Source organism: Anopheles merus, chromosome 2L (genome assembly GCF_017562075.2).
Source record: "Anopheles merus strain MAF chromosome 2L, AmerM5.1, whole genome shotgun sequence".
Taxonomy (NCBI): Eukaryota; Metazoa; Arthropoda; class Insecta; order Diptera; family Culicidae; genus Anopheles; species Anopheles merus.
Window position 1 is genome coordinate 49,985,048 of NC_054083.1, and position 25,850 is coordinate 50,010,897.

Here is a 25,850-nt window from a genome sequence, read left to right on the forward strand (position 1 = left end):
TGTAGTAATGATCCGTTTTCGTTTGATTATGCTGCGGAGCAGCTAATTGAATTAGTTGCGCTGGTGAAGAAATATCCCTAAAGAAAATGCCCCAAACGCGAACGGTTCGCAGGAGCAACAGCAGCGTTGCTCCCTTCTCAACGAAATGTCCATTCGGTTAAAGGTTGTGTGCTTTGTTTGGTTGTTGTTGCCGTTGCCGTGCGGCCTTTCCTCGGGGTGTGTTGCGAAAAAGGGCAGAAAGCAAGCAGCAATCCTAAACCCAACCGCCAGCACTGAGCAAATACGCTCCGTTTGCTGTTACACGTTTTGCGGTAAGAAAGCTGCAGCATCCAGGGGCATCGTCGACAAGGGTGCAGGAGGCGCGTTGGCAAACGAATGGCAGCATTCGGAATTGTTTTTCCACTGCTGTGTTTCCTTTTAATTTGGGCACCCCCGAGGGCACACCAGTTGATTAATCAGCGTCAGTATCAATGGCGTGAAAGGCACGAGATACAGCTCGTAAACAAGCGCGATGGCGATGTCAATGGGGACGACGGGAAAATGGGGGACGAATTGCAACAATTTTCCACTCACCAAACGCTTGTTTACCGTGTTTACTCACCGCCGAATGCAGGCGAGAGCTTTTGGGAGGAAGGGAAATCACTTGGCATGCTGAGTCGAACAAGTTTGCAATATTTTCTCGATTGAAAATGGATTTCTGGTACGAATTTGCTTTGTTAAATGTTAAGTTGTACTGAATGTTGTGAATATTGCGAAATTGTAGTGAAACAAGCTCGCTTCGTACCGTCACACAAGCAAAAGTTTTCCTCCCAACGATGCCAAACGCATCGTCAATAAATATTTAAGCTCAGCAGCAACAACAGCAGCACCATCAGCGTCAGCAACAGCTGACAACATCGCCGTACATCGTATACGGTTTTACGCTTAGCTTAAAAGCTTTCCAACTCCCCTCCCTCCCCGCCACCTACCCGAAAGTAGGATCAGTCCATTTTCTGCTACATCCTTACTACCTAAATGCGGTAATATGACGCTCAACACACACACACAGTGGCGGCGGTGGTTTGGAGTTGGCAAAGGTCGCGCACGTGGTTTTCGTTTGCTTTCAGCAGCTTTCGCGGCTTGCTGAACGCGCGTATCGATCCGGGTGACAGTGGTGTTGTGTGGCAGCCTGCTTGGATGGGAGTTTTCCACCTGCTTCTTCGAGGCTTCGACTACAACAACACCAACCGCGGCTGAGCTGGGGGTACGTGTGCATGGCATGTTGCCGGTGCCTTACAGCGAAGGTGCGTTCCTCAAGTCCAACAAGCGAGGGAAGAAAGTTTGCGTAAACTCCTCCAGGCAAAAAGACCGAGCCCCCGGCGTGTGTACGTGTGTGTATCCGCTTGTCTGCGTGTGCTTGTATTTCGTTGTGCAGCAGCCTTGCGGGGCAAATCCTGAGCGAAGGGTAGATATTCACGTAGTTTATTAAATTTTCTTTATTATTTATGGCTTTCCGTTTGCGCGCTTGCTTGCTTTCGGGCGAGAATGAAGAACGCTGCGCGTTACCACATCCTTCCTTCAATTTGTCCGCCCCGCAAAACGCGTGTCTGGAGGCAGCAGCAGCAGCAGGTGGGGCTGCATTGTATTGCCTCCCAGCTGGGTTGGTGCGTTTTCTTACGTGCCACAGCGGTGAATTAACCGTAAAACCGTGTTCACTTGTTTAACTTTTGCGTCCTGGTGCTCCTTCACCCCCTTGTTCCCGGGTGTGGTCATGATGATTCAAAGATCGCGAAGTTTAAGCATCGGAGCAACCTGGACCACCTTGGGACCTCTGGGAACTTCTAGGTCCGTGCCCCACTTCCCAGACAATTTTCACACTTCCGCAAAGAAACTTCCATTGTGTGCGCGAACCAGGCACATCCTTCGGCTGTCCCTGATCGGAAGATGTACGACCGTGGAGTTAGCGAGCGTTCTTGAAAATTCCTGGAAACTTAACTCCTCAAGCCACAGCCCCAAGAATCAGCTTGATCAGTCGCGGAGTGCCAGGCGCCACAGTCGTCGCCAGGGCTTTCGGAAAAAGCTTCCTCTCCGGACATCCACCGGATATAACTTTGGCTTTGTGGTGCAGGTTTGCACGGGCAGGTAGCGCGGTAGAAGTTTGCACGGAAATCAGGAGATCGAGTTTAAAATGGAAATCATAATGGAGCACCCAGCACACCCCTGTCCGAGAACGGGCACCCCAGCCCTAGGGTGTGGGAGTTTTCCCATTATTTATTCAATTTCAATTAGGCAATGGATCACGCGGAGAGCGGTCTCTGATGTGCCCGAGGGTTTTAAGTAAGATTGAGTCGAACGAGTCGAGTTGGACGCCGGGTTTTACATTCCTGCGGATCGCGTGCATTAACGAAAACTGCCACGACAAGGTACACGCTGATGATGGACAAAAGTCTTCAATGCTTCCATTGAACCTTCCCTTGTGGTGTGATCCCTGTGCGGTCAGTGACGCGTATCGAAAAACTGTGGAGGTGATGATTTTAAATCTCAAAGTAATATTTCCATCCGGTCAAACCACCGGGTTTTGGGTCCGGTGGATGAGATTGGTAGAATACTAATTTTGTGTTTGCATAAATTTCACTTGACACTTCATTTTTCCACTGACCCGGGGAACACTAGCTAAGCTAAGCTCCTCACTGCGTTACGCTTCGTTACAAATGAGAGGACAGGGACAGAGTTTTCCCTCGCCGCTGTTGAGGTCTCACACAGGTCTTGTCCTTTCACCTTACATTTTTTTATGGAATGCTCTACGTAGACATCGAGTCATACTTTCTCTCTTTTTGGAGAGAGTTCACACAGGTAGACAGGTTAGAACGTCCCGGCGTGCATACGAAATTCATCGGAGCTTTAAGAGCATTATAAGTATTTTGCCGCGGCTGTCGGGACAGCCGACGGCCCCGAGGGTTGGAACATTTTTCACATGCTGCTTTATCTGCTTAGCTAGCGAGTCCAAGCGAAGACCGTGCATGCTTGCGTCGGGGTTACAGAGAAGCGCCACGCTCGGTGCGATGAAGTATGCATGCGAGAGATGGCTCGCCGGCTGCCTTTCGTCCGCAAATCGTTACGGTTGACCATCCAGTGGAAAATAAAGTTCTTAACGTACTCGTCTGACCGTCATTCGTGCATGTGTGTCTGCATTGAAGATGAAGTATCATAAGGTCGCAGATTTTAACCTCTTTATTCTGGTTTTCTGACGCTTTTTGTTTTGCTGCTGGAACGTAAAGGTTTAAACGTAAAGCCCGATTTTTTACAGAGATTGAAGAATTCGCTCAAAAAGGTTCATTTGAACTTTGCTGTCTTCATAGTTAATTTGTCTCTGTTTATAGTACTTGATTATTCTTCATTATTTCCTTGTGAATGAAGTATGAATCCATTTGATGCGAACTTCGCCTAAATGAATGCAATCTGCTTAACAATTCATGTGTTTTAAACGAAACAAAAGCTCTTCAAAAGACCAAGTTCGATCTCAACGACCATTTCGCTGAATCATCACGGTTTTCCCGAACGTATCGCATTGCATTCTATCAAATTGAGCAATCTAATGATCTGAGACTTCTTGAACTACTTGAACCTCTGTGCTGACACAGCTCACTTTCTGCAGGAATAAATCTTCGCTGTAGATGACAGGGTGAAATGATTGAACTGTGACAAGGCTAACTAAAGAAATCCCACCCTCATCATCCTTTATCCTCCGAGATCGAGCTCCGTACCGCGCGGTGTGGAGTGTCAATTTTCATCCCTTCTCTTCCAGGAATGCCACATTGTCTTTTCCTTCCTTTTCCCGTCGCTCTTATCGCAGAGTCTCATCGGCCCAGAAGTTAGCAACTTATCTGGAAACCATAAATCATTAAGCACCATCACGCGACGCTCTAATGCATCGCCAGCCGAGCGCAACGGCAACGGGCTGAAGATATGCTTCAAAATGACTTGCTCTGGCAACAGCATCGTGACAGCTTCCTGTGAGGCGCTTCCGCACAGCGTTGTGTCATAAAGGATAATTAATATTTTGGCCATCAGCTCCGCGGGAAATATGAAGCAGTTTGCTCTCACACTCATCCTTGCTTAGTCTCTCGCTCTCGAGAGAAAACTGGCTTGTCGTTTGACAGCGTATCAGCAATTTTAGGGGGCAAAGTGTTTGGGAAAATGTTGAACCCTTCTTCCCTGCTCTAGATCGAGGATAAAAGGTCAGCGGCACTGTAATCGTTTGATTGGAGGATGATACCTGCCAATTTTGAAGCTAAGGATAGGCTTTAACTTTAGGAAAGAGGACACTTTCGAGTTTATTGGTGGTTGTGTAGCAAAATGTGTATGAAGAACAACAAATCGGAATTTTATTTGCATTTCGCAACACAAGGATGATGAGCTCTTGGGACCCCTTTTGTCACGGAGCAATTTATGGATTGCTCGTCCTGTCAGCGTAAAAGCGATTCGAATTGGAGCACGATTTAGTTGAGGCACAATCGGTCAATATTTGACGCACGATTTGTGCAGGTTATGATTAATGTGCTTACACATTTGCCATGACCATAGTATCAACCATTATTCGATCGCTTTCCTTTCACCAAGCGAATGTGCCTACTGCGCTCCCTCTTTCTATTCGTTGCTATTATTAAACGCACCTAACCTCACCAATGTGCGACAAACAGCCACACAAACACACACATTTTAGCACCGGCAAACATTGGGCACGCCACACTAAACGCTGTAAATAGACGCAGCACGCAACATTAGCTGACCAGCGTGTGGGCGGATGGGCTGTGCGTGGTGTACTGCGTGGTCCTTAAAACAAATCAATCATCCCGTAGCCGGAAGGCTTTGCCCTTTGATACGTCGGACAAATTGATGATGGTCATTGAGGCTTTCAGTGACCAAATAAATCAAACCTCAAAGACATTTGCACCTACCCTAGCAGGGCTGATCTGCCCCGGTCCTGTTCAACAAAACGCAAATGAATTGTTCGATGTTTTGCGAATGTGTTACATCAAGCGTCAAACGCTGTGGGCATCCCACGTGCGGGTTGCCCTGTGAAAGCTTTCGAAACTTTTCAACCCCTTCGATGTTCCGACGAGCATTTGGGGGTGGCACCAAAGAGCAGAGCCATTGCGGTGGAGTGGAAAATTGCTATTCAATTATCCCAGCAGGAGGAAGGAGGATAAGCGCAACTGGTTGAGCTACTGCTTATTGGTGGAATGAATTTACCCCACGCAGGGTAAATTGATTTACTTGTTATTTGGGGCGGTTGGTGGCGAGTCAATCTGAGCGAGGGAGATTTTGGTTGGATTTTGGGAGGGTTTATTGTAAAACGGTTGCTACTAATGCAAACCAAATGAAATCCGGCAACAGAATTGTAATTGATTCCGGAATCAAAGCTAGTTGGTATAAATGCTTTAGGTTATGTTGTGATTAAACCGTACTGAATTATTATTGTGCATAAATATTTATCGAAAATAATTGCTGAACACATCGTAAAATAATGGAATTAATTATTGTTGGTATTCACTGCAACCGTGCACATGTCGTATTGATTAATCATTCCCAAGCCAATTTTATCTACAGAATCTACCCCCCTTTGTAAAACCACACTGATCGCCATGAACTTTTTGCTATCACTATCAAAAGCTGAAATCGAACACCAACAACAGGTATTCCAAACTTACATTTGATTGCATCGAACTTTTATGACCGGAAAACAGCTTTAAGCGCTACCGGAAGCTAATTAATTGATGCTGCAAATTAATCATTTTCAATGTGGTCATTAAGGGAAATTATTTTCCAAACCTACCACTGCGCAGCAAAAAACCACAACCCGTCCAGAACAACCCGTGTTTGGCGCGGGGGTGAGTAATTGAAGGGAAAATAAATCATTGCAATCTGGTCGACTGTATGAATGCATGTTGGTAAAATCAATTTGGTTGCATTTCAACATGTTGGTTTTAAAACGTAATCTATAACACTAATATTTATTCTGAAATAAGTGTGGAATGTATGGGTAGAGGCATGGATTGCATACTTTAAGGCTCAGATGATTAAAGCAGCCTAAAAGTATGCAATTTTCTGTATACTTTTCACCATTTTAGAGCACAAAATGAGCCTTTTCGTTGTTTCTTCCTGCACATCTGCATTGCAAAATCTGCCTTCAAATCTATGTAAAATCAAAAACTCAATTTGTAGAATGAGCTTTGGCTGTTTTTGTACAGGATTTAATTCGTTTGATTAAAACGAACCACCAGCGTCAAACATGTTTATAATATTTATTGCGACGCTCATTCTAATCCCCTTTCAAAGACTTTCTGCGTACACTGAAAGAGATGGAGCACATGATAAGCTTCAGCTTCTTCCTCCGGGAGACGCCGCCAAGCATGTGTAAAAGTTGCTTAATTAATTCATCCAACTTCTATCCGGATAGTCGAAAAATAATTTCAACTCCGAATGCAAATGAAGACGAAATGTTTGGCAAAAGGCCAAGCCAAAGGACATCCTTCTCGATGTTGCTGGATGGGTGTTGCTGCTCGGCAATGGAGCAAAAAAAAAGGGCAAGCAATACCGTTTGTAATAATCATCACGCCACAGTACGGTTCGTGCATATATTTTGAGACTTTCATTTAGTGCCGGGTGCCCCTAATGCCTGTCAATACTGAACGCTCAGTGTGTGTGCGTGTGTGTGTGTGGGAGGAAGCTGTTTTCCGTGTACGGTAAGGCGACCGAGAGTTTGTTCATCTAAACCACAGAGGACGGCTCAGCAAAAAGTTGCTGTCTGCTTGGAATAAATAAAAAAGTACCTCCTCAAAAAAAAAAAAAAAGTAAAAGTACAAACGCCACACAAGCGTAACCGGAATTGAAACGAAATTTACTAATCAAACTTTTCTCTTTCGTTTCGTTGCAGGAAGGACGAGGGTTGAAATTACGAGCGGTTCTCTTTTTTCAGCCCCCGCTTAGCTCGATTCAATACACAGCTTGTAATAGGTTATGGGTCGGTTGGGCCGTCGGTGAGGAAAACAAACATTAAAAGAAATTTAATAACATTGAAAACCATTGCAACCACGATCCAATGCATGCCACGTGTTGGTGGAAAAAAATGGGAACGAACGACTGTTTGAATGTTTAGCTGAAGGCTGTAGGCACTGCCACCGCCCGGAAGTATGCAAACACGCGTATCACAAACAAAACCTCGCCATGGTGGTGTTTTCGGGTAATATGTGGCGTGCGGGTACGTGGAAAATTGTGATTTGGTGTTATCTCGAAGAAAAATACCCAAAATAGGAACGAAGCTTACAGTGTGTGTCTGATCATGTTCGCATTAATTTGTATTTATGTTTTTCATTTCAAATAGGTTATAAACACATTTCGTTATACGCTCATCATATTTACTGAATAATTGATGCACATTTTGATACTTTGCTGTTGTACACATTTTGTCACTCACTGTTATGTTGCTTGCTTTGAATCGCCCTTTGCCAACATATCCTTGTTTTACAACACTGTTTTCCTCCTTCCATTATTTCTGATTTAAAAAAAGCTTGCATACGCTTTTTCACACTTTTCATTTTCTTTTGAACCCGACAACAACAGTGTGTGTGTGTGTGTGTGCGTGTGCTAACGTCAACGTACAAACTGCGGCAACTGGTAGCGTGTGCCAGCCGCCAACATTCAGGGGAAACTCAGTTATCCTATCAAGACCGGGGCTATTGTTGATATTAGACGGTGACTGATTTTACACCAGAATGCGTTTGAAGTGAAATAAGAATATTGAGTCACTCGCAAGCGTTGAGATGGGTGAGAGTGTGCCTATTCCACCGTCATAAGATTTGTTTGAGACTGCTGCTGCTGCTGCTGCTGCTTGATGTTTACCTTTCCCTAACGCTTTTCACCTTCATCCCACAGTGAGCGCTTGAGAATCAAAGGTGGAGGAGTAAAAGCGAATGAAAACCTGTGTTGATTGGGTGTGTTTGTGTGTGTTTGTGATGTGAAAAAGTGTCAAAGAAAGTTTGCGGACTTGTTTTCAGCTTGGAAGCTTGGTGGGTAGTGTGCGACACAGGGTTTGGAGGCTATTGTAGCATTCATTCCTTTTGGCACGAGAATACAGCTTGTTTACTTGGTGAGGTGGCATTGTGACACATTCAGTGTGTGTGTGTGTGTAAAGTGGTGTTGAAGAGTATGCGAATCGGTATTAGTGCACGTTCGTGGTTTGTTTGTATTTGCTGCCCGCAGGTGAATGAAGGCGCTTAAGCCCGTTTAATAGGACCCTGACGCGACCGGCTCACACCATCAATAACGTCCTTCATCATGGCGATGGAATGGATTACGGCAATAGATAAACGGTAAGTCGCTGTTTGATTGATTAGCGTTATTTTTGAGGCATTAGGAGTGAGGGCGAGCGCAAACACTGTTCCTTCTGAGTGTTGAAGCATTTTTGTGAAACATTGAACTCGAACCATCTAGCTGTCTAAACGTTTTGGCCCCTAAATGTATGCTATACATGCTCAAGATTGACTGTGTAGACTATGACAAAATGAACGATGTTTATCTGATGATTATGTTACTGATTTTGATTATTTTATCATTATTTAACCCATTAAAGCTTGTTGTTAAAGCATACATTCAATTGAGATCCGTTTTAAAGCAAAAAAAAACATCAAGTTATTTGCCTAAAAGTATGCAATACTCCTGACAACACTGTTTTGTTACATCCACATGAAATAGTACTGCTAAAAAGCTAATCGAGCAAAACGCAACAGTGAGTTTATGGGTTTAATTTTCACATTCTACGAAATTAAATTAACAAAAGGGAACGAAAACAATACAACAGCAGTGCGGTATTAACATCGCCACACCGTTCTACTCAGCGGAAAAACAATCGAAACAAAAACAGCACACTGCGTATGCTCAATTCCCGTTCACTTTATGATTTAATTCAAACGCAACAAGGCAACGTTAAAGCAAATTCCGTGCCACTGCCTGGTTAGCACCGTTCGTTTTTCACCAAGCGCAAAAATGCATGCTTCCGAGGATTTCCTGAATTGACCGTAAATTAATGCGAAATGAATAAGTTATCTGCTGAATGTGCCAAACCGTATCGGGGTGTGCATGCATGTGCCGAAGGGTTTTTTTTTGTACTCAATGGTCAAGCTGTTAAGTTTATGGTGGTATAAAAAGTAAAATTTAAACGAAAACAAAAAAGCCCTAGCACCACAAAAAATGAATTTCATTCGTTCTTTGTTGGTTGCATGAAATTGGGCTTTTTGTTCCTCCCGTTCGGCACAGAAAGAGGCAGTGAAAGGGATATAATTTGATTTTCAGCTTCCGTTTTCTTCATGCCATTTGGATTTATGTTTTGTTCTCTTGAAGGCTGTTAGCTATATGCTGTCGGGTTTAAATCCCTTTTTCTGATTCATTTGCCTTTAATGTACTTTCTAGATGGGTTTAAAGTGTTATAATTATCACTGATTATGTGTTAACTTTCTTCGCCATTCCATTGTAGTAATGTTGAAGATTTATTTTACTCATAAATCACCACTAGAGTAAAACAGTCCTGCAACAGCCTGAAACTGTCACTAAATGGCTTCATTTGTGATCATTTGCCAGCTGGACGTTTTTCGCGGAAATATGGCACGCTCAAAAATCAATATCCGAATTGCTACTCTTTTCCACCCGCATCGCCCGAAAGTGTAAGTGAAAATAGACCACAATCAACGCAGTAATAAAAAAAAAGCAACATCTCAATCCGCAGCTGAATCAATATTGACTTTGCGGCAAAGTTAATCGAAATTTGTGGCTACACTCTCGACGATGTGTCTTCGCGTTGATTCCGGCGAAAAGATTTAAGCACACGATGGGCGTCGCATTTGATTGTCGAACTCCTCTCTATTGCTGGCTGTGATTGGGGAAGGCGGACGGAGAGGATTTAACACTGTTGCCGTTCAATTGGAGAACTGAACTGAAAAGTAAATGGCAAGAAGTAAAAAAAGGATACGTTTTTTCCTTGTGGTTCGATGACACAAAGCACACCCGTACCGGCAAGTACTCCCATCGAGCGGGCGCGCGTGTGTGAGTAAATACAAGTGAAAATCGATTTTAAATCCCAACTCAATCCCAACCGGCGTGCGCGCGCCTTTTGTTCGATTCGGTGCGGGCAGAAGCGTATTCTTTTAAATATACTTTTTAGCCGCCTGTGACAGCATAATCTTCTGATCGGTACGGTAGCATCACCCAGCAGCAGCAGCAGCAGCAGCATCATCAGCCTCATCGCAAGTAGCAATGAGCGTGTCGCGCGTATTTGCTGAACGATTTTTCAACCTGTTTGCCTAAACGATTGGCGTGTTTGTGGAGAGGAAGCGAGCGGGAGAACGAGACCAAGGTAAAAATAGCAAGAAATGGAAGCTTTACGGCGAGCGAAGGAAAACGGATAATATTGACTGTTTGCTAATTTCTTCGTCCCATCCGCCTATTATAGACGAGAATGGAGAGTGAAACTGCTGTGTGTAGCAAAAAGCTTTTCCGAGCTTTTTGTTTTTCCTGGAACTGACTTTTACTTTAAAGCTGGCGTAAAATTAAAAACAATTCGTAGAAAAAGTTGTAATGTTAAAGGAGAATCAAATAAACTAAATTGCTTCTCTCGAGTACAACCACTCTGCCAGAGTTCACTAAAAACATCGTCCCCTCTGTGGTTCTTGTTGTGTGATGCAGCCAATCAGGTTTGTTCATACTTTGTGGTAAATTGTGGTAAAAGATCTTCCAACTTCCTTGAGTGTTTTACACAACACTGGCAGCACGAAATGAAGAAGGTGCTCCAGTTTGGTACATTGTGTAGAGAGCCACAATCATCTGCACGAAGAAAGACAAACTGTGGACGGTTTCCTGGAAATAATAATATGATTGCAAAGTCTGGCTTATTGCTTATTCATTTTGTTGAAAAATTTCAATATAATTTCGATGTCGGAAAGCAAGGTTTGCCTGATTGCTGGCAGCAGGGGTTTCGCTGTTGTTCGAGCGAAAGGGGGAAAGGGTCACTTCAGTACCGTGACCATGGAAATTCTTAGCGAATCCGGTTGTGAATACTTAACGGTTGGAAATGGTTTCCTTGGCGGATGGCCAGAAATTGAATTTACAATTAGATGAATTTATTCGGTTGCGTTGATGCCGAAGCTTTGATTTTGTGTTTCATTTGATGTTTTGATGGAATGGATGATTGTTTCCCGCCTGAGCAGGGTTTGAGCTCTAAAAAGCTTTAAGAAGTGCCTTAAAACAATCACTTTGGTGTGTGTTGATTGCATACTTTACAGTGCGCGCTTGCAAAAGTGCCTAAAAGTATGCAATCGGTAGCAAGCGTGCCTGCATAAAGTCGTGTAAATAAAATCAAATTACCATGACGCTGTCGAACGCTTAATTATTTCTGTTTTAATTAAGCTACCAATGGCGATGATGTTGTTGAAATCCAGTTCACGTTGAAAAGAGCTTAAGAGCTCGCTTCTAAACAGTTAAAGCGAGCCTGCAGATGTGTGAAAATGTATGAAAAAACAGTAAAGGAACTTCATGCTACTCACATCCCCTTTCGGAACAGTATCATTCATTCGCCGTGCCTGGAAGTTCAATTTAACTCCGGATGCTGGCGGCATGCTACGACCATTTTGCTTCCATTTTTTTTTGTTCGTTCGTTGTCGCTTCCTCGCGTTCTCGCGCAAGCTGCGCCACACGCGACAGGGCCGAGGGAATTCAGTCGGAATTCACACAACATCGTTTTCCAATTTGCACCGTACCGTGACGTTCCGGGCACTGCGACAGATAACAACCACCGTGTGCCGCACCTGTCAAAACACTCCCGCACGCACCTACCTCTTCTATGGGGTGAAGTGGTGTTGGGGACGGGGGGGGGGGGGGGAGTGAAAAGGGGACATGTGAAGTGGGAACATCACGGCTGCTTTGCCAACAAGCCAGCGTGTCGATTTGTTTCTCGTGAGGCAAAACGGCAACGGCAAAAGTAGCAAGGCGACAAAAGCCGGGTGTTTGGGCGCTTGGGGACACGCGGAGTAGCGCCACCTGGCGGTGACAGCGAAACGGCAATCCATACTAGCCCCCCGTCGGAGGTCCGGAGTAAACACAGCTGTCGTAGGCGCGCTTAGCTTTTTTTGTTCCTCAACAGTCGCCCGCAGCGATCGAAGGGCGATCGATATGCTCCGGCTTGGTGCCGGAAATGGTTCAACGTTCGCGGCGTGCCGTTTGGCGTGTTCTGTAAGTACGCCGTGGTGCTTGTAAAGGAACGGTTGAATAGAAGTTTTTTTTTTCTGGCTGGATGCAGTGCATTATGGGTGATGTATTTCGGGCCGCGGTAGTTACAGGGAATTTTCTCTTGTTTGTGTCCCTATGCGTGTGAGACTTACAAGTTTTGAAAGAGTACATGTGCTGCTGTACTTCCAATAGTAGTTAAACGATTAAGTCATTTTAAGTAGAGTATGAGCTAAACAGTCTCAACTAACCAGTCGAAATTCTGTATGTTTTATCTGAAAAATAAATAGTCTCTAAAATCATGGACAAAGGTGGAAAAAGCTCCTGAAAAGAGTGCTTTAAAAAGTGAAATTAGCAAAACAACGTGCAACAACCCTGAAATGAGCTTTTATCTACTATAATTTGCTTGCTAAAGTCCCTCAAACTACAGAAAAAACAGCCCGCAGTTATACCTGTGACATCTTTTCAAAAACATTAACCTCTCTTCATCTTTCATCTCACACAAGCCTGATGTACTTACGACAAACACTCACACACATACAACGAACCAAATAGTAACTGTAGAGGTCATTACATCAAAGACTAAGCAGCAGCAGCAACAACAAAAAACACGCACACACAAATGCAAATGTACACCCACAAAATTAACAGCAAATACCGGGACAATGGGAGCGAAGGACAACACCAAACATGAGTGAAAGAAAACTTTACCCCTGGTAGTGCTTTACACGCCTCCCTGGTACGCATACCGAGAAAAAAACAACAGTCCCAAACCTCCAAACAACAACCGACACGAGAGACGAAAGGAAGAAACGAAAAAGAATCACAAAATAGCGCAACAGGGTTGTCTCGTTACAAAACGAGGACGAGCCGCTGCCATCGACGTCCAAAGTCCCGGCGTCAGCATTATCGTCACCATCATCATCGCCATTTATGGTACGACCGTGATGGGTGGGTTGGGTGGGTGAACTAAGCGCAGGACACATACACGCGTACCAAGCAGCGCCGAACGAATGGTCCTGGCTTTCGTCCGCCCCATTTGGCCGATGGATGGATGTATGGTTCGTTGGTGTTGGTTGGTTGGAGCTGGTAGTAGTGCCAAGGGTAATAAAAACACTGCCAGCAGCTGGGAGGCGAGAAGTTGCTAGATGGGGCACAATAATGGGGGGAAAGGGAAAAAAGCCGTGGAAAAATGACCCGACCCGTGTGTGCCGAAGTGAAGCAACATGTAGCTTGCAAATAAAACTTCTTGCTTCCTGATCTTGCTCTCTATGGGTGTGTGTGTGTGTCGTGATAGAGAGTGAGTGAGAGAGTGAGCACACTTACGAGTGAAAGCCGGAACGGGAAACGGGTAGCACCATTCGTCATGCCCGAATGTGAGTTGGCTGATGATGGGTGGGGACGATTATGATGGCGAATAAGGGTGTGTTCTGGGGTGAGCTTTTGCCGCATTGAGGAACGGTTTCTACAGCTGTGTGGGATTGGCGGTGACTAGAGGAGCAAGACGGTGCAGAAAGGGCAGCTGTAATGTTGAGACTGATCGATGGAGTCACAGGTTCATAAATAGTTATGTGCCTCCATCATATTTGTTCCCACGGAGCTAGCACCACACATCGTCAGCATCAGCAGCTTGCTAATGCATGAGAATAGATGTGTTTTTTATATGTGTATTGAGAGCAAACATACCCTTTGATGTACTGTAGGAAGCATGAAAAGATGGTTTAGAAGTTGATAAAATAGATTGAAAATTGAATGTTACTTGTAGGATTGTGGTGGTAGTGATTATAAGATTCGACAAATCACCAATAGAAGTATTAATCCTCAAAAGCTTTGCTACCATCATTCGCTGAAGATGCTAAAGCTTTTTAGTTTTTCTTCGCAACCAGGCAATAGCTACGTTGCAGAGGATCGTATCGCAGAGCCTTTTAAGAACAGTGACAACAGTTTCAAAAGCACACTCGTCGCTCCAATATCCAACGATTCCTTCAATGATTTCTATAAGCTGGATGTAGCTGGTTGTCAAGGCTACTGCTATGGTTTCCTCGATTTTTTACCGCTTTCCGTACACAGGATGTGAGCTTTTCCTGAAGGAAAGGTATGCCTTGAAGGACACACTTACACACCGACACAGCCACACATCCACACCATTGCTGGGTGACCGAACTTTGGAAGCCACAGAAGCATCTAACCTTTACTCCGCAGTGTGTGGTTGCCCGAGGTGTGTAAACTTCAACGTACGCCTCGTCGTTGTTGGTGTTGGAAGACCTCCACTGGCTTGGTGGTGGTTGTGGTAGGTCGTTCCCTTTACCCAGACGACCCAGCCAGCTCCCCCTGTTGTCTGTGTATGAATAGCCCCAACTTGTTCGGAAGACGCCGCTTTTCCAAAATGGACAGATATTCCTTATAAAAAGGTCCACCAGATCCTTCCGGGCATACAAGCGCTGTGCCAGTGGTTCCGTGAACCTTTGCCTCTGGAGGCAACATCTGGGGACCTGCTTAAGGGTGTAGGTTTATCTTTCAAGCAGACATAGCCCTCCGCTAGCCCCGCTCCTATGCTCTTCCAGTGGGCACGTTTTATCTGTTCGATTATTAATTTTTGTACCAAACCGTCATATTTTCATGCGCTTCCAACTTGCAATTCCTGTTCGGCACAGTCCAAGGTTTTCTTTCCAGCCGAGAGATGGCGCAAGAAAGAGAGAAAGATGGTTTTGTTCGATCAGTGGAGTGGTATCCCAGGGTCGAGCTCTGGAGCATTCAGTGGAAATGCCGGAAGGAAAAAGTATAATTTCGTTAACGAGAAAGGGGACGAGCTCTCTGGGCTGTTTGTCCCATCTTCGATGGGCTTCCGAGCTTGTGCGCCCCATTTAAAACATGTATGGGAAATGTTCTACAATATCCGTGTCGTCCAGTGGCTTCCAGGGAAACAATTTACCGCCCATAAGTATGGTCGGCAGATGGTCGATTAGTAAGCGATGCCCCTGTTCTTGGCAGTTTGCCATATTGCATGTTAGACCCGCCAGCGGTATTAACGTGGAGGAGGTTATTTAGAGATGAAATTTATTAAAGATGTTGTAATGAAAATATGTTGCACTTGGCTTGTTTTATTAGTAACTGGAAAGGTAATTTAATATAGCTCCAATTTTCAAAAACAAAACCACACCATAAGGTTCCTTGCTGTGTTTACCTTTCTGTACGAGGTGAGCTAGCTTATGGGACCAAACAAATGAGCTACCGTTTGATGTTCAGATCACTTTGGATGTTGTTGTTGGCGTTTGATGTTGCGACGAGCTGCAGCTGAGTGGAAAATGTGATTCTTCACTTTCCCGGAAGCTGTTACTTGTTTTTGAAGGTGTGCGTTACGCTGGCAACGAATCTACACAGTCATAACCTTTACGATGTTTACGGGAAAGGAATCAGCCGGAGGACCTAAGGAGTGTGCATTGGGTTAAAGCTTTGGGCAAAGCGCAATGAGTATGTTTTTCGCGATAGCTCTATGGAAGAAACAAGTGGAAAAATGTAGTAGATTTAAATTAATTTATCATTTCAGAAAGATATATTTCGATACACTAAACACACCGCCTAAAGTTATGCAAACCGCTAAACAAAATCTTTGTTTTATGGCACTTTTTGTTTATTTTCCACCGTTTGGTATAGCTGAAAAATCAATGAGGCAACAATAAGATAATCAATCCCCCTGATCAGTTGCGCTCATTTGTTCACTGTCACCTAGCCGAACCAAAACTGTCAGCGTAAAAATAACTGCTATCGATCAATAATGGCCATAATTGTAATGATCTAGATGAAAAATGTCTATTGTCTATTGTAACGGCATCAAATTTACGACCGATGCTTAACGAGCCGGGAGTGAAGAGGGAGGTAAAGAAAAAGTCAGAGCAAATGGCAGATGAACGTTAACTTTATTCCTTCCTTTTTTAACCAGAAAAACCAATTTATCACTTATCTGTATTTTAGGGAAGCTAAGGGTGCATCCGTCTGCAAAGAGAAACCGCACGAAACTTGCTAATAAATTGAGAATGATGAATTGTCTTCTTCGATGCTAAATTTTGTTCAAAATTGTTCTAACTAAGAAAACAAATCAGTAGAGTTGAAATACTTTTTGGAATGAAGAGTTTCAACCCCAAATGCCCCAAAAGCTGTCACCGGTGCAAATATGCTTTTGACTCGTCCTTACAAAACCAAACCCCGTGTGCTAATGAGCAGCAGCTCACCGACCAACCAACGTTACCACAAAGTCTAAGCAGGGCCCGGGTCCATTAACGCTCACCTTTGCGGGCCACCTTCATCCATTAGTTCCGCCTATCACGAACCTTTCACCGAATCAAACCAAAGGAAGAAAAAAAATGAACGAACCTTTTCCACCGTTGACTGAATAATCGATAATTTGTTGCATTCGGCGTAATGATGAAGCTCCATGGAGCCATGGCCGGAGACAGCGCGGTCAAGGTCCTCGTTCCACGTTCGTCCTTTCGGCATCGGTTTGATTGACAGATTGGTAGCATTCCTTCTGGCCGGGCTTTGTCAGTTGCGGTGTACGATCCTGTTAGCGGGAAAACCCCCGTTGCCGTGTTCGGGCGAAGGATCGAGCAAACTCGACCCTGAAACCGAAACATAATATTTATCAACCGGCGTTGACGTGGTCTCGTGGAAGGTTTTGCTACTCGCTCTTTGTTGCCTCTCCCTGCTACTCGGAAGGTAGTTGAGATTCATAGAAAAGGGTTTTGGCATAATGGATAGTTAGGTAGTAACAATGTATTTTGCTTCTCCACTCAATGCCTCGATGAACGTTAAGAAGATTTGCATAGAATAATGATAGACAAGACAAAAAACACACACCTCCGGTGACAGTCATTTGAAATGGATACGTTTATCGTTTACGCCGCAAAGTATGCTATGCGCATTACAAAACGCCACTAAACCAAAACGAAACCCGAAATGATAAAAAGCGCTCCTTTCAACACAATTAAATTTCTCCTCCGCCCTCTCTGCGTTTAAAACGTGCAACAACAAACTGTTTCCGATGGGCACAGTACGTTTACATAAAAATCACTCGACTTAACTACTTCCGATAAAGTGCGCACCTAACAAATGCTACCCACGGCTTGAAGCCAATGTCTGGCGGCAACATAAAAGCAGTACGTTTACAATCTTCCTTTCAACAGAGACAGTTACTACCTCCGTTTACTTGACACACACACACACGGTGGGAAATGGGCAATTTTCCGCACGGTTCGCATCAAAAGCATAATCATCATTTTGATCCTCTCGCTTGCTGGTGCTCCCGTCCCTCCCGGTCACCTTCCATCCAAACCCGTTCGATGATATTATTCTCAATCATGGTGATCACCTTCAACGATGATCCCAGAATCTGAGTGAGATCTTTCCCTCCCGCTTCGCATCTTCTCGGGTTGCGTAGCGAGCCTCTTTATTGAAGCTGTTCGGAGGGAAGGCTTCGATAGCATGACAATTTTTCCGGCCTTTCCTTCAAGTGAGTTTTCCGCAAAGCGCAAAGCATTCAAGTTGCGCTATAGTGGGATGGCGTAGTGGGTGTGTCGACGCTTGAAAGTGAAATGAAGCATTGATTGCATCGGGAAAACGGTACGAGCTTGCCGGGAAATTGGAAGCACTCTGTGCGTTGAGGGGAGAGAGAGTAAAAAAGGGGAAGGATCATCATTTCTTATGGTCGCCAATAATTTCCAATGCGCTCACAATAATCCACCTGAAACAACCGTTCCCTGCGCCCTTGTAATAACCAGGTCGTGTAACTCTTTCCCCATTCCACCTCGGAATGCTTTCCCAATTCCGATCCCGGCTGTGGGATTGCCACGAGAGGGTGAAAAATCTATTTCTTATGTACAGAGTTGCGATGGGAGGGTTGGGAAACTTTTCCCAACATTCCGGACCGTTGTTTCGGTGTTTTATCACTGCCGGGGTACGCAACACTTGACACAGCAGCAGGTCGGTGGAAAATTGAGATTTATTGTTATGTTTTCCCCACCCAGCACGAACTGCTGGGTGTCATTTTTTTCTTTACAGGAGAAAAAAAACCCTAACCGTTACAAGTTGCTGGTCCTTTCGTGGAGTGGCCGGGTGAACTGGCCCGGGAAGAAGCATAACAATTTCCCCACCGTTTTTCCGGCGTGAGTCAGCGGAATGTGAGGATTTGGGACTATGATTTCCGCATGGGTACGCGTTAGCCTGGGGGAGACCAGATGGCGTGCACAGGAAATTGTCCGCTTAGCAGTTTTCGTATTCCATAGCAACATACGCATACAAACACACATGGGTGTGTGTGTGTCTGTAATAATTCAGCTCTCCTAACCTATCCTAATGCGCCGGAACGCGACGGTCAAGGTGCCAACGCAAGCCTTGTTCGGTAGCTAAAGTTCACTTTCACCGTTGACCGGGAAGTTATCTGAAAGTAATTGACAATTTAGCACATAATTGTGATTTGTTTTCGGGCGTAATATTTCCGCCTTTGCAAATGTGGCTGGACAGTGTTGGGAAGTGGTTTCTTTGGGCATTAAAGTCCGAAGGATTAATGGAAAAGAGCTGTAAAAAGACGCTCTCATCACTAGGATATTTTTACTTTTTCAATAGTAACATAGTTGCAACGATGATTGTGATGAAAATGTAAAAACCTGACAAGATGGATGTTATAACATTAAGTTCACTAGCAAAAACCGTTGACAGCTTATTTCGCTAAACGGATTACATGCATTTGGGCGGTTTGTCATTTGTGTCATGCTAACGAAAACGCCAACAAGTATGCAACCTGCATGACAAATTGCCGTAAGTCATGCAAATAGTGTACAATAAATAGCTTTATAAGCTTTAGCTAATGCCGTTCCAGAAATTATTCCAGGGCTCACAGTTGTAGATAATTTATCAACGTGGCGACATTATTTACTTTTATTACCACTGTCCAAATTTAAGGACATTATCAGGTACCGCGAAAAAAGGATTACAACAAACGAGAACATTTCCCCTTGTAGTAGGCGCGTATCACGAATCAAACCGTGGGCGTGAGCAGCTTTCCCCAGACAATTGGTCAAACTTCTCGCTGAAAGTAAAGACACGATTGTTTGCGTAAATTGGCTCCTATTTTTAGAGCAACATTCGCCGGTCACTGCTGACAGCGTAAAGCCAGTCGAGTGAACCCTTGAGCACGGGACATGGTTTTGGAGGAGACAGAAAAACAGATACTATATATAACCTAAAATAAATACCACCAGCAGGCAGGAAAGACTTTCGGACGCAGGAACGGAATCTCGGACCGCATGTTACCATGCCCGGTGCCAACTGGTTGAAGCAGCTGAAATTGTTCCGGGACGGCACCCGTTACTAGGGGCTTAGGGAACGAGTTTTCGTTTTCCGCAACGAAGAGGCTTATGTCGTTGCTTTTTTTTCGTTTATGGATTACAAGATCGTTATGGACTTCGTTTTGGAGGATTCTTCGAGAGAAACAAAATGACAATAAAGTATTGCTTCTAAATTTGTCCCAAAAAAGGTTAGTTTCGGTAATAATATCATCGAACAGGCTTTGGCGTTTACATAGAAACGCCAAAATTGCTGCAATCCGCACTGCATTCCGCACAGTACACGAAATAGCGTTTGAATTATAACAACAGCCTCGTGAAGCAACATGTACCGTGTATGATTTAAAACATTGTTTTTGACGACTCACATGAATTTCCGCCTTTTCTTGGTACGATAAAAAAGAAAGAAAGAAAAGGGAAATACTATCTCATCCAAACTCCCCCGTGCCTGTCAATTGCTTGACACAAAATGAAGTTTATTAGATTACGTTCGCATGTGCTGCTTTTAGCTGTGTGGCCTTCAAGAGTCCTCTGCTTCCTATTGGTGCGGGAATGCGAGAATCTGTGTGGGAAAACAAAATTCGGTTTCCTGTGGGCGAGGAACTACTACTGCTGCTGCTGCTGCCTCTGCCGATGCTGCTTGCTTGCTGTACGTGGATCGATCGAGTGAAATGTGTTAGTTCAACCGACCGAAAAGTGATTATCCTTTCACATGAGTGCCCCACTCGGTATGTGAGCATCGGGCGTCTTTCAGCGGTGGCAGATTTTGAGTGGCACGAGTGTGGCACGTTTGAGCAAGAGATTCCTTGGCTAGGCTTATGCTGTTCTTATTTTTTTCCCTTTTTTTTTAGGGGGGGCACGATAAACTCTACAGAGACGACACATAGCTCATACGCCCAAACGGTGTGCCGCTGGTTGCGCAAATGATTGTGTTTCGCTTTGGAACATTCTTAGAATGATTGTTTGGAATTCCGAGCTCATTCCGTTCATTGAAGAGCCGAGAGTTGCGTTTCGTGAAAAAAAAAGAAGGTACGAGCCTCAAAGAAAGATTCTATTTCAAAGCAGACACAATAAGCGAAATTGGCTCTCTGGCGGAAATTAATTCAATAAACATACCATCAAAAAGCTTCGCCGCTAGAGCTGGGGGAGCTTATTTTAACGACAAAAACATTGCCAACGTGCCTTGGAAAGTAGAGCGATAGAACAAAATTTAAACACAGCCTCGTAGCGGCGGTGAAAGCGTTGTTTGACGGAGACGCGCTTCCTTTTCCAAACATTCATTATAGAGGAGATACTTTGCGGAGCAAAAAACGAAAGCTTTCTTGGCTAAGTCAAACCCACATCTGGGCATGTTTTAGGTGAGCAATAAAAGAAGGAAATGAAAACGCTCACATCGCTCGTATTCTTTGCTTTATGTGTAGGTTGGCTTTGTGCCACGGGGTTGATAAAAGATGTTTAGCTAGGGAAGTTTTCCCCTACAAAACCTGGAATGCATTGTCATGTCAATTTCAAGAAACGAATGAGCACTTTTTGTTTTCGTTTGAAATGTATTTTTTCATGACTGTGTGTACCACGAAACTGTCAGCTTTTTGAGAGTTATTTTGAACCTCAATACCTCATTGTTTTTCACGCCTGAATGTTTGCTTTCCACGATACGTATGCAGCTTAATATAATAGAAAGTATTAAGATTTTATGATTTCCAAAGTTTAAACTTGATAGACGCTTCTAAAGAATCTTGTCTTCTTGGGCATTTTAATGTAATTAAAAATATAAATACCAATAAAATCACTTCCCGTTAAATTACACGTTCAAGCAACATTTTATGACATTATTTTTCAATATGATACTCTCCTGAACTTTGAACTTTCTCTCGACCATCTTTCATCCACCATGCCATCACCTACCTTTAACCGCATGTTGCTGCAGACCGATTAAGAATTTAATAATGTGGTTAAACTCATAAAAAAGCCATCGACTTCATCAGTTAAGCTGATCAAACAGTCCATCAACAGCACCATCGCATCAAGCCCAAGCATCAAAAGTGTTCCGTTTTTTTTTTCAAGCTGTTCATTTTCCCCCCGCAATTTCCACTGATTTAGCCTGGCACGAAGCAAGACAGGGAAGCAATTTACCGCATTTCGCAAATGCGGCACAGGCACGCTTTACTTGAAGGCCGTGTTCGGGCCGTTCGGGGCCGTGTGGTAGCGTGTGAGTGGTTTTTTCGGCGTTCGTTTTAGGATAGTCAAACCGTGCCACACGGTTTGTGTACCGCACCGCAACGGCCTATGATGGTGTGCTGGTGTGAATGGACGTCATTAAAAATGGTGTGCCGTATGAGTGACAAAATTTTACGACTTTTTGAGTGTGCCAACATTACCGGGGCACAGCTGTTCGGTAGTTTGACACGACCATTTTCCATACCTTTTTAGGGAGAGGGCATTATAAATTGGTTGCTTTACGAGGTACTGGGCGTCGGTAGTCGGGCGATTTGTAGATTTGAAGTTAATCGCATTTACTCTTTACTCTCAATTCAATGCACGTGCCGTGCGTGTCAATTGAGCTTTACTGTTGTTTGTGATTTCAAAATTTAATTACCTTGTCGTATTGAATCAATAAATTTGTCAAACACAATTCTCCAGATTCGCGTGAAAAACCATCCCACAAAACACAATTAAGAATCTCAGCTGCTGCTGCCATGCAGAGATTGAAAACGGATCCTCCAAAAAGAAAAGCGTAAAAATAAATCCCTTCGCTATTCCGTAGCTTCAACTGGTGGTTTGTGTTCGCATTTTTTGCACTCTCAATATGAACTGCTTCCCTGCTCTATCTGTGTACGATCTGCATGCTACCGACGACGGAGTCTCATCGTGTGCATTGCATTCATTTCCGCTTCCAGTTTGGCGTATAAAAATATCCTGAATAGGTCCTTCCTAGACCCGCTGGTTGCTGCTTGCGAGCTTTTATGCGGAAAGTAGGAAGTTTTTCGTCGGCTTCCGGCTTTCGGTCGTTGCATGGCGATGGAGTTGGCCTCGATAGTGGATTTTCGCCTCCCACTATATCAGTGCAGAGTCCGGGGTTTTTTTGTGGGCTCTGCATCGTTGTGCATCCTTTTTTGCAGTGCCGGGGCTCAGGTCAAGCATAATTTTTATTCTTTCACCTCATCGCTGCCGGCACCGGCATCGCACGCCCGAGCTCTATTTCCGGGCGTGAGGAAAAGAAAAGCGTCATAAGTTGCTGTGAAATTGAAATAATGCTCATAATGGTGTCGGACAATAGGGAGAAGCTTTTTCCTATTTGAATGGTATAGAAATGCGCTCGGAGCGTCCCGGCATTGTGTGCTGTGAATGGGGAGTGGGTTTTTTTTTCTGTCTGCCAGTTTCTATGGGGGCGTGTTAATGGGCCATTGATGTTAATACGTTTATTTGATTATTGTTATTTCTCTTTACCCATTAGTACTTTAAACTAGCTCAAGGACTACTACCAGCAAATAAAGTTGCTTACATAATAAACAATGTTTTAATATTTTTGTATCATATTGGAAAATATTGGTATGTTTATTCCACAAAATTGTATATAAAATAAGAAATAAGGCGCCTAAAAGTATACTAATTCCCTTAAACAAGCCTTGAACAAGCCTAAATTTAGGCGCCTTTTATAAGAACCATATGACTCATTCAAAAACAGCTTTACAAAACGATACTAACCAGCTGTGAGCTGCTATTCCTCAAAAAGCACACTTCCATAAACTCTTTTGGCTTGTTTTTTCCAATGCCTGTAAGTAAAATTGAACACATTTCACACCATTAATCATGCACCAGCCGCTTCAAACTCTCCAACCCTCTTCCCACCGCTATCGGTAGCGAACCGATTGGCGTAAATAAAACTGATTTTTATCGTCTCACCTGTCGCCCCCGAAATTTGTCCACCATTTTTATCACCACACATTACTTACCCCGATTTTTGTTGTTGCTGGTATGCGCGCGAGGACAACCGATCCTGCCACTATAACGGGAAGCAAGTGTGGGGCACTGTTCTGCGATTGATCTCGGATTGGCTGCGTGGCCCGAGATTTTGCGACAGCTTCACGCCGTCGAAAAAGCAGCCACTGAACCGTCGCACGAAACACGCGTGCTGTGAAATATTCATTTATGATAATGCGAGGATACATTTCTTCCATAAAATCCTACCCCCCGTTGCCCGGTGCCTCCCTATCGTTCGCGGTGATACACGCACCGCCGCGCCCGCCGTTGTATCAAGAGTGGATTTGGGCTTTGAAAGTCAACCGTAGCGAAATGGTGGTGAATTTAACGGATCAGTTATACCTCCTTGCGAAGGCTTTGATGGGGAGCTTTTCTTTGTAGCGTACACACACTCGCACCCACGTAATGCGGCTTATACTGGCGAATGGTAGAGCTTCTTTCACCCGGTGAACGACTTCACAATCGATTAATGTGTACGATACCGCGACTGATGTGTACACATGTTCGATTAGCATACAAAATGGTCCCAACCCACTGTCTGTAAGCTGCTCTTTTCGTGAAAGCTTTTATGCATACGTGCGAGGGTATTGTGGGAGTAGTATGCCGCTGTCTGGTGGTGAGATGAATAATACGCTTTGGAAAACTTTTCAAACGTAATGGAATATTTTGACGAAAAGTAATCGGGGTAAGCCTCAAATTGCACAATATTGATAAATAACAAATTGGCAGGGAGTTCCTCTACAAAACGATACCTGGGGAGTCATTTCAAACAGGGAGAGAGAGAGAGAAAGGCAATTAGCCTTGCCTGTGCTTAGCGCGCTCGTTACTCATGTGTGGAGGGGAATGATAAATTTCAACCGATTCCGTTATCCCAGCTGGGGCGTGGGGCAAACTCATATTTCAATGTTTTCCCCTGCCGATCGTGTATTTATTGTTCCGATGGACGACCTGCTCCAACTCCCGGGGGAGCACTTGTTTAGTGAAAACAGAAACAAATCTCCCTATCTGCTCACCCCATCCTCTTTCCTGTTCCTGTTGATGCGTGGAAAACCTCGGCAAGAGGATATGCGGCGTTTATAATCGTGACAGGGAATCGTGGGCTTGGGAAATTTATGTTATGCTTCCTATTCCGCGTTTTCTGCCCCGGCAGTGGCGATTGATTGATTTCACGTGCTACCGAAAGCGATGGTGTAGAATGGTGGCTAGCGAGCGAAACAAGGAAGAAATATCGACTGGCTGATTGGGGTATCGGGTGATGGTAACGGACCACGCAATGCGGGCAGGCCACCCGGCACATGTGTGAAAGAGTAAATCTGAATTATGAGTTTCATAAATCATCGATGAACAGCGATACACTGGTAGGGGAGGAGAGGAGAGAGAGAGAGAGAGAGCGAAAATATTGAAATTGAAAAATAAGCTTCTAACACTATAAAACATTCTGAAGTGATGCAATCTGCAGCTCAAAGCGCCCGAAGTCATGCAATCCGCATATTAAAGCCATCCTTTCAAACCCCTTGTCTCTAGGGGAAACCGCGTCTGGGTAGATTGATACACTTTACACCCAGCACAGTGGACAGCTTTAAATTTAATTTTAATATCATCCCCAATGTCATTCTGGTAGGCGCCCTTTTCCACACAACCACCAATCCACCGTCTCACTCACACAAACACACATCAGCAGTAAGCTAGCTCAACCATAATTTCATCCGTCTCGGTCTCGGGTGCTCGGTTGAGCTCGTAAAAATAAACCCCCCCCCCCCCCCCTGAAAAGGTTGGCGGTGCCGTGTTCTAAGAACTTGCAACGTGCAAAACATCAACACACAGACGCCTTCGTCCCGAAGCTCGAAACTCACGTTACTCCTCCACGGCAAAAGAGCAATACATCACACGGAGGATGCCTGCCTGTTGACTTCAGCGACTGTCAAGCGTTATCCTTTGCACTGTGCCAGGGGAACGTTTCTCCCTCGCTCATGTTGCTCTGAAGGAGGGTTTTAGAGTTTGGAGCTTTTGCTGTGTTTTTTTTAGTTTGATTTTTGGAGAGAACACTTTACTGCGCTGGGAGCACCGAAATGAGCATATAAGAGTCTGTTTTAAGTCTTATTTTTTAATAATGTGATACGGGGCACTGCTGTCGAGTGCTGGTACTTGTCGAGCTTGTCTGTGAGAAGCTATTGCTTGTCCTGGGTCGTATGAAGTTCGAAGGAAAACAGATTTTATTTTGGGATTGAGTAAAGTTGGTTGTTATTGGTAAAAAGAACCGATCTGGGATTCAGCTCTGAA

At 44.3% G+C, this 25,850-nt stretch overlaps 1 protein-coding gene across 7 annotated transcripts in view; it reads left to right on the forward strand.

Annotated features, from left to right (window-relative positions):
* LOC121591809 (rap guanine nucleotide exchange factor 4) overlaps positions 1-25,850 on the forward strand; it is a 110,918-nt gene that overhangs the window by 13,103 nt on the left and 71,965 nt on the right. For 6 of the 7 annotated variants that reach the window (XM_041912787.1, XM_041912784.1, XM_041912791.1 and 3 more), the window contains exon 2: positions 7,915-8,351. In XM_041912787.1, the coding sequence (XP_041768721.1) occupies positions 8,317-8,351 (35 nt within the window). In that variant the 5' untranslated portion in view covers positions 7,915-8,316. Of the gene's footprint in view, positions 1-6,916; positions 7,020-7,914; positions 8,352-25,850 lie in introns of all 7 variants that reach the window. The other variant, XM_041912785.1, reaches the window with a different exon arrangement.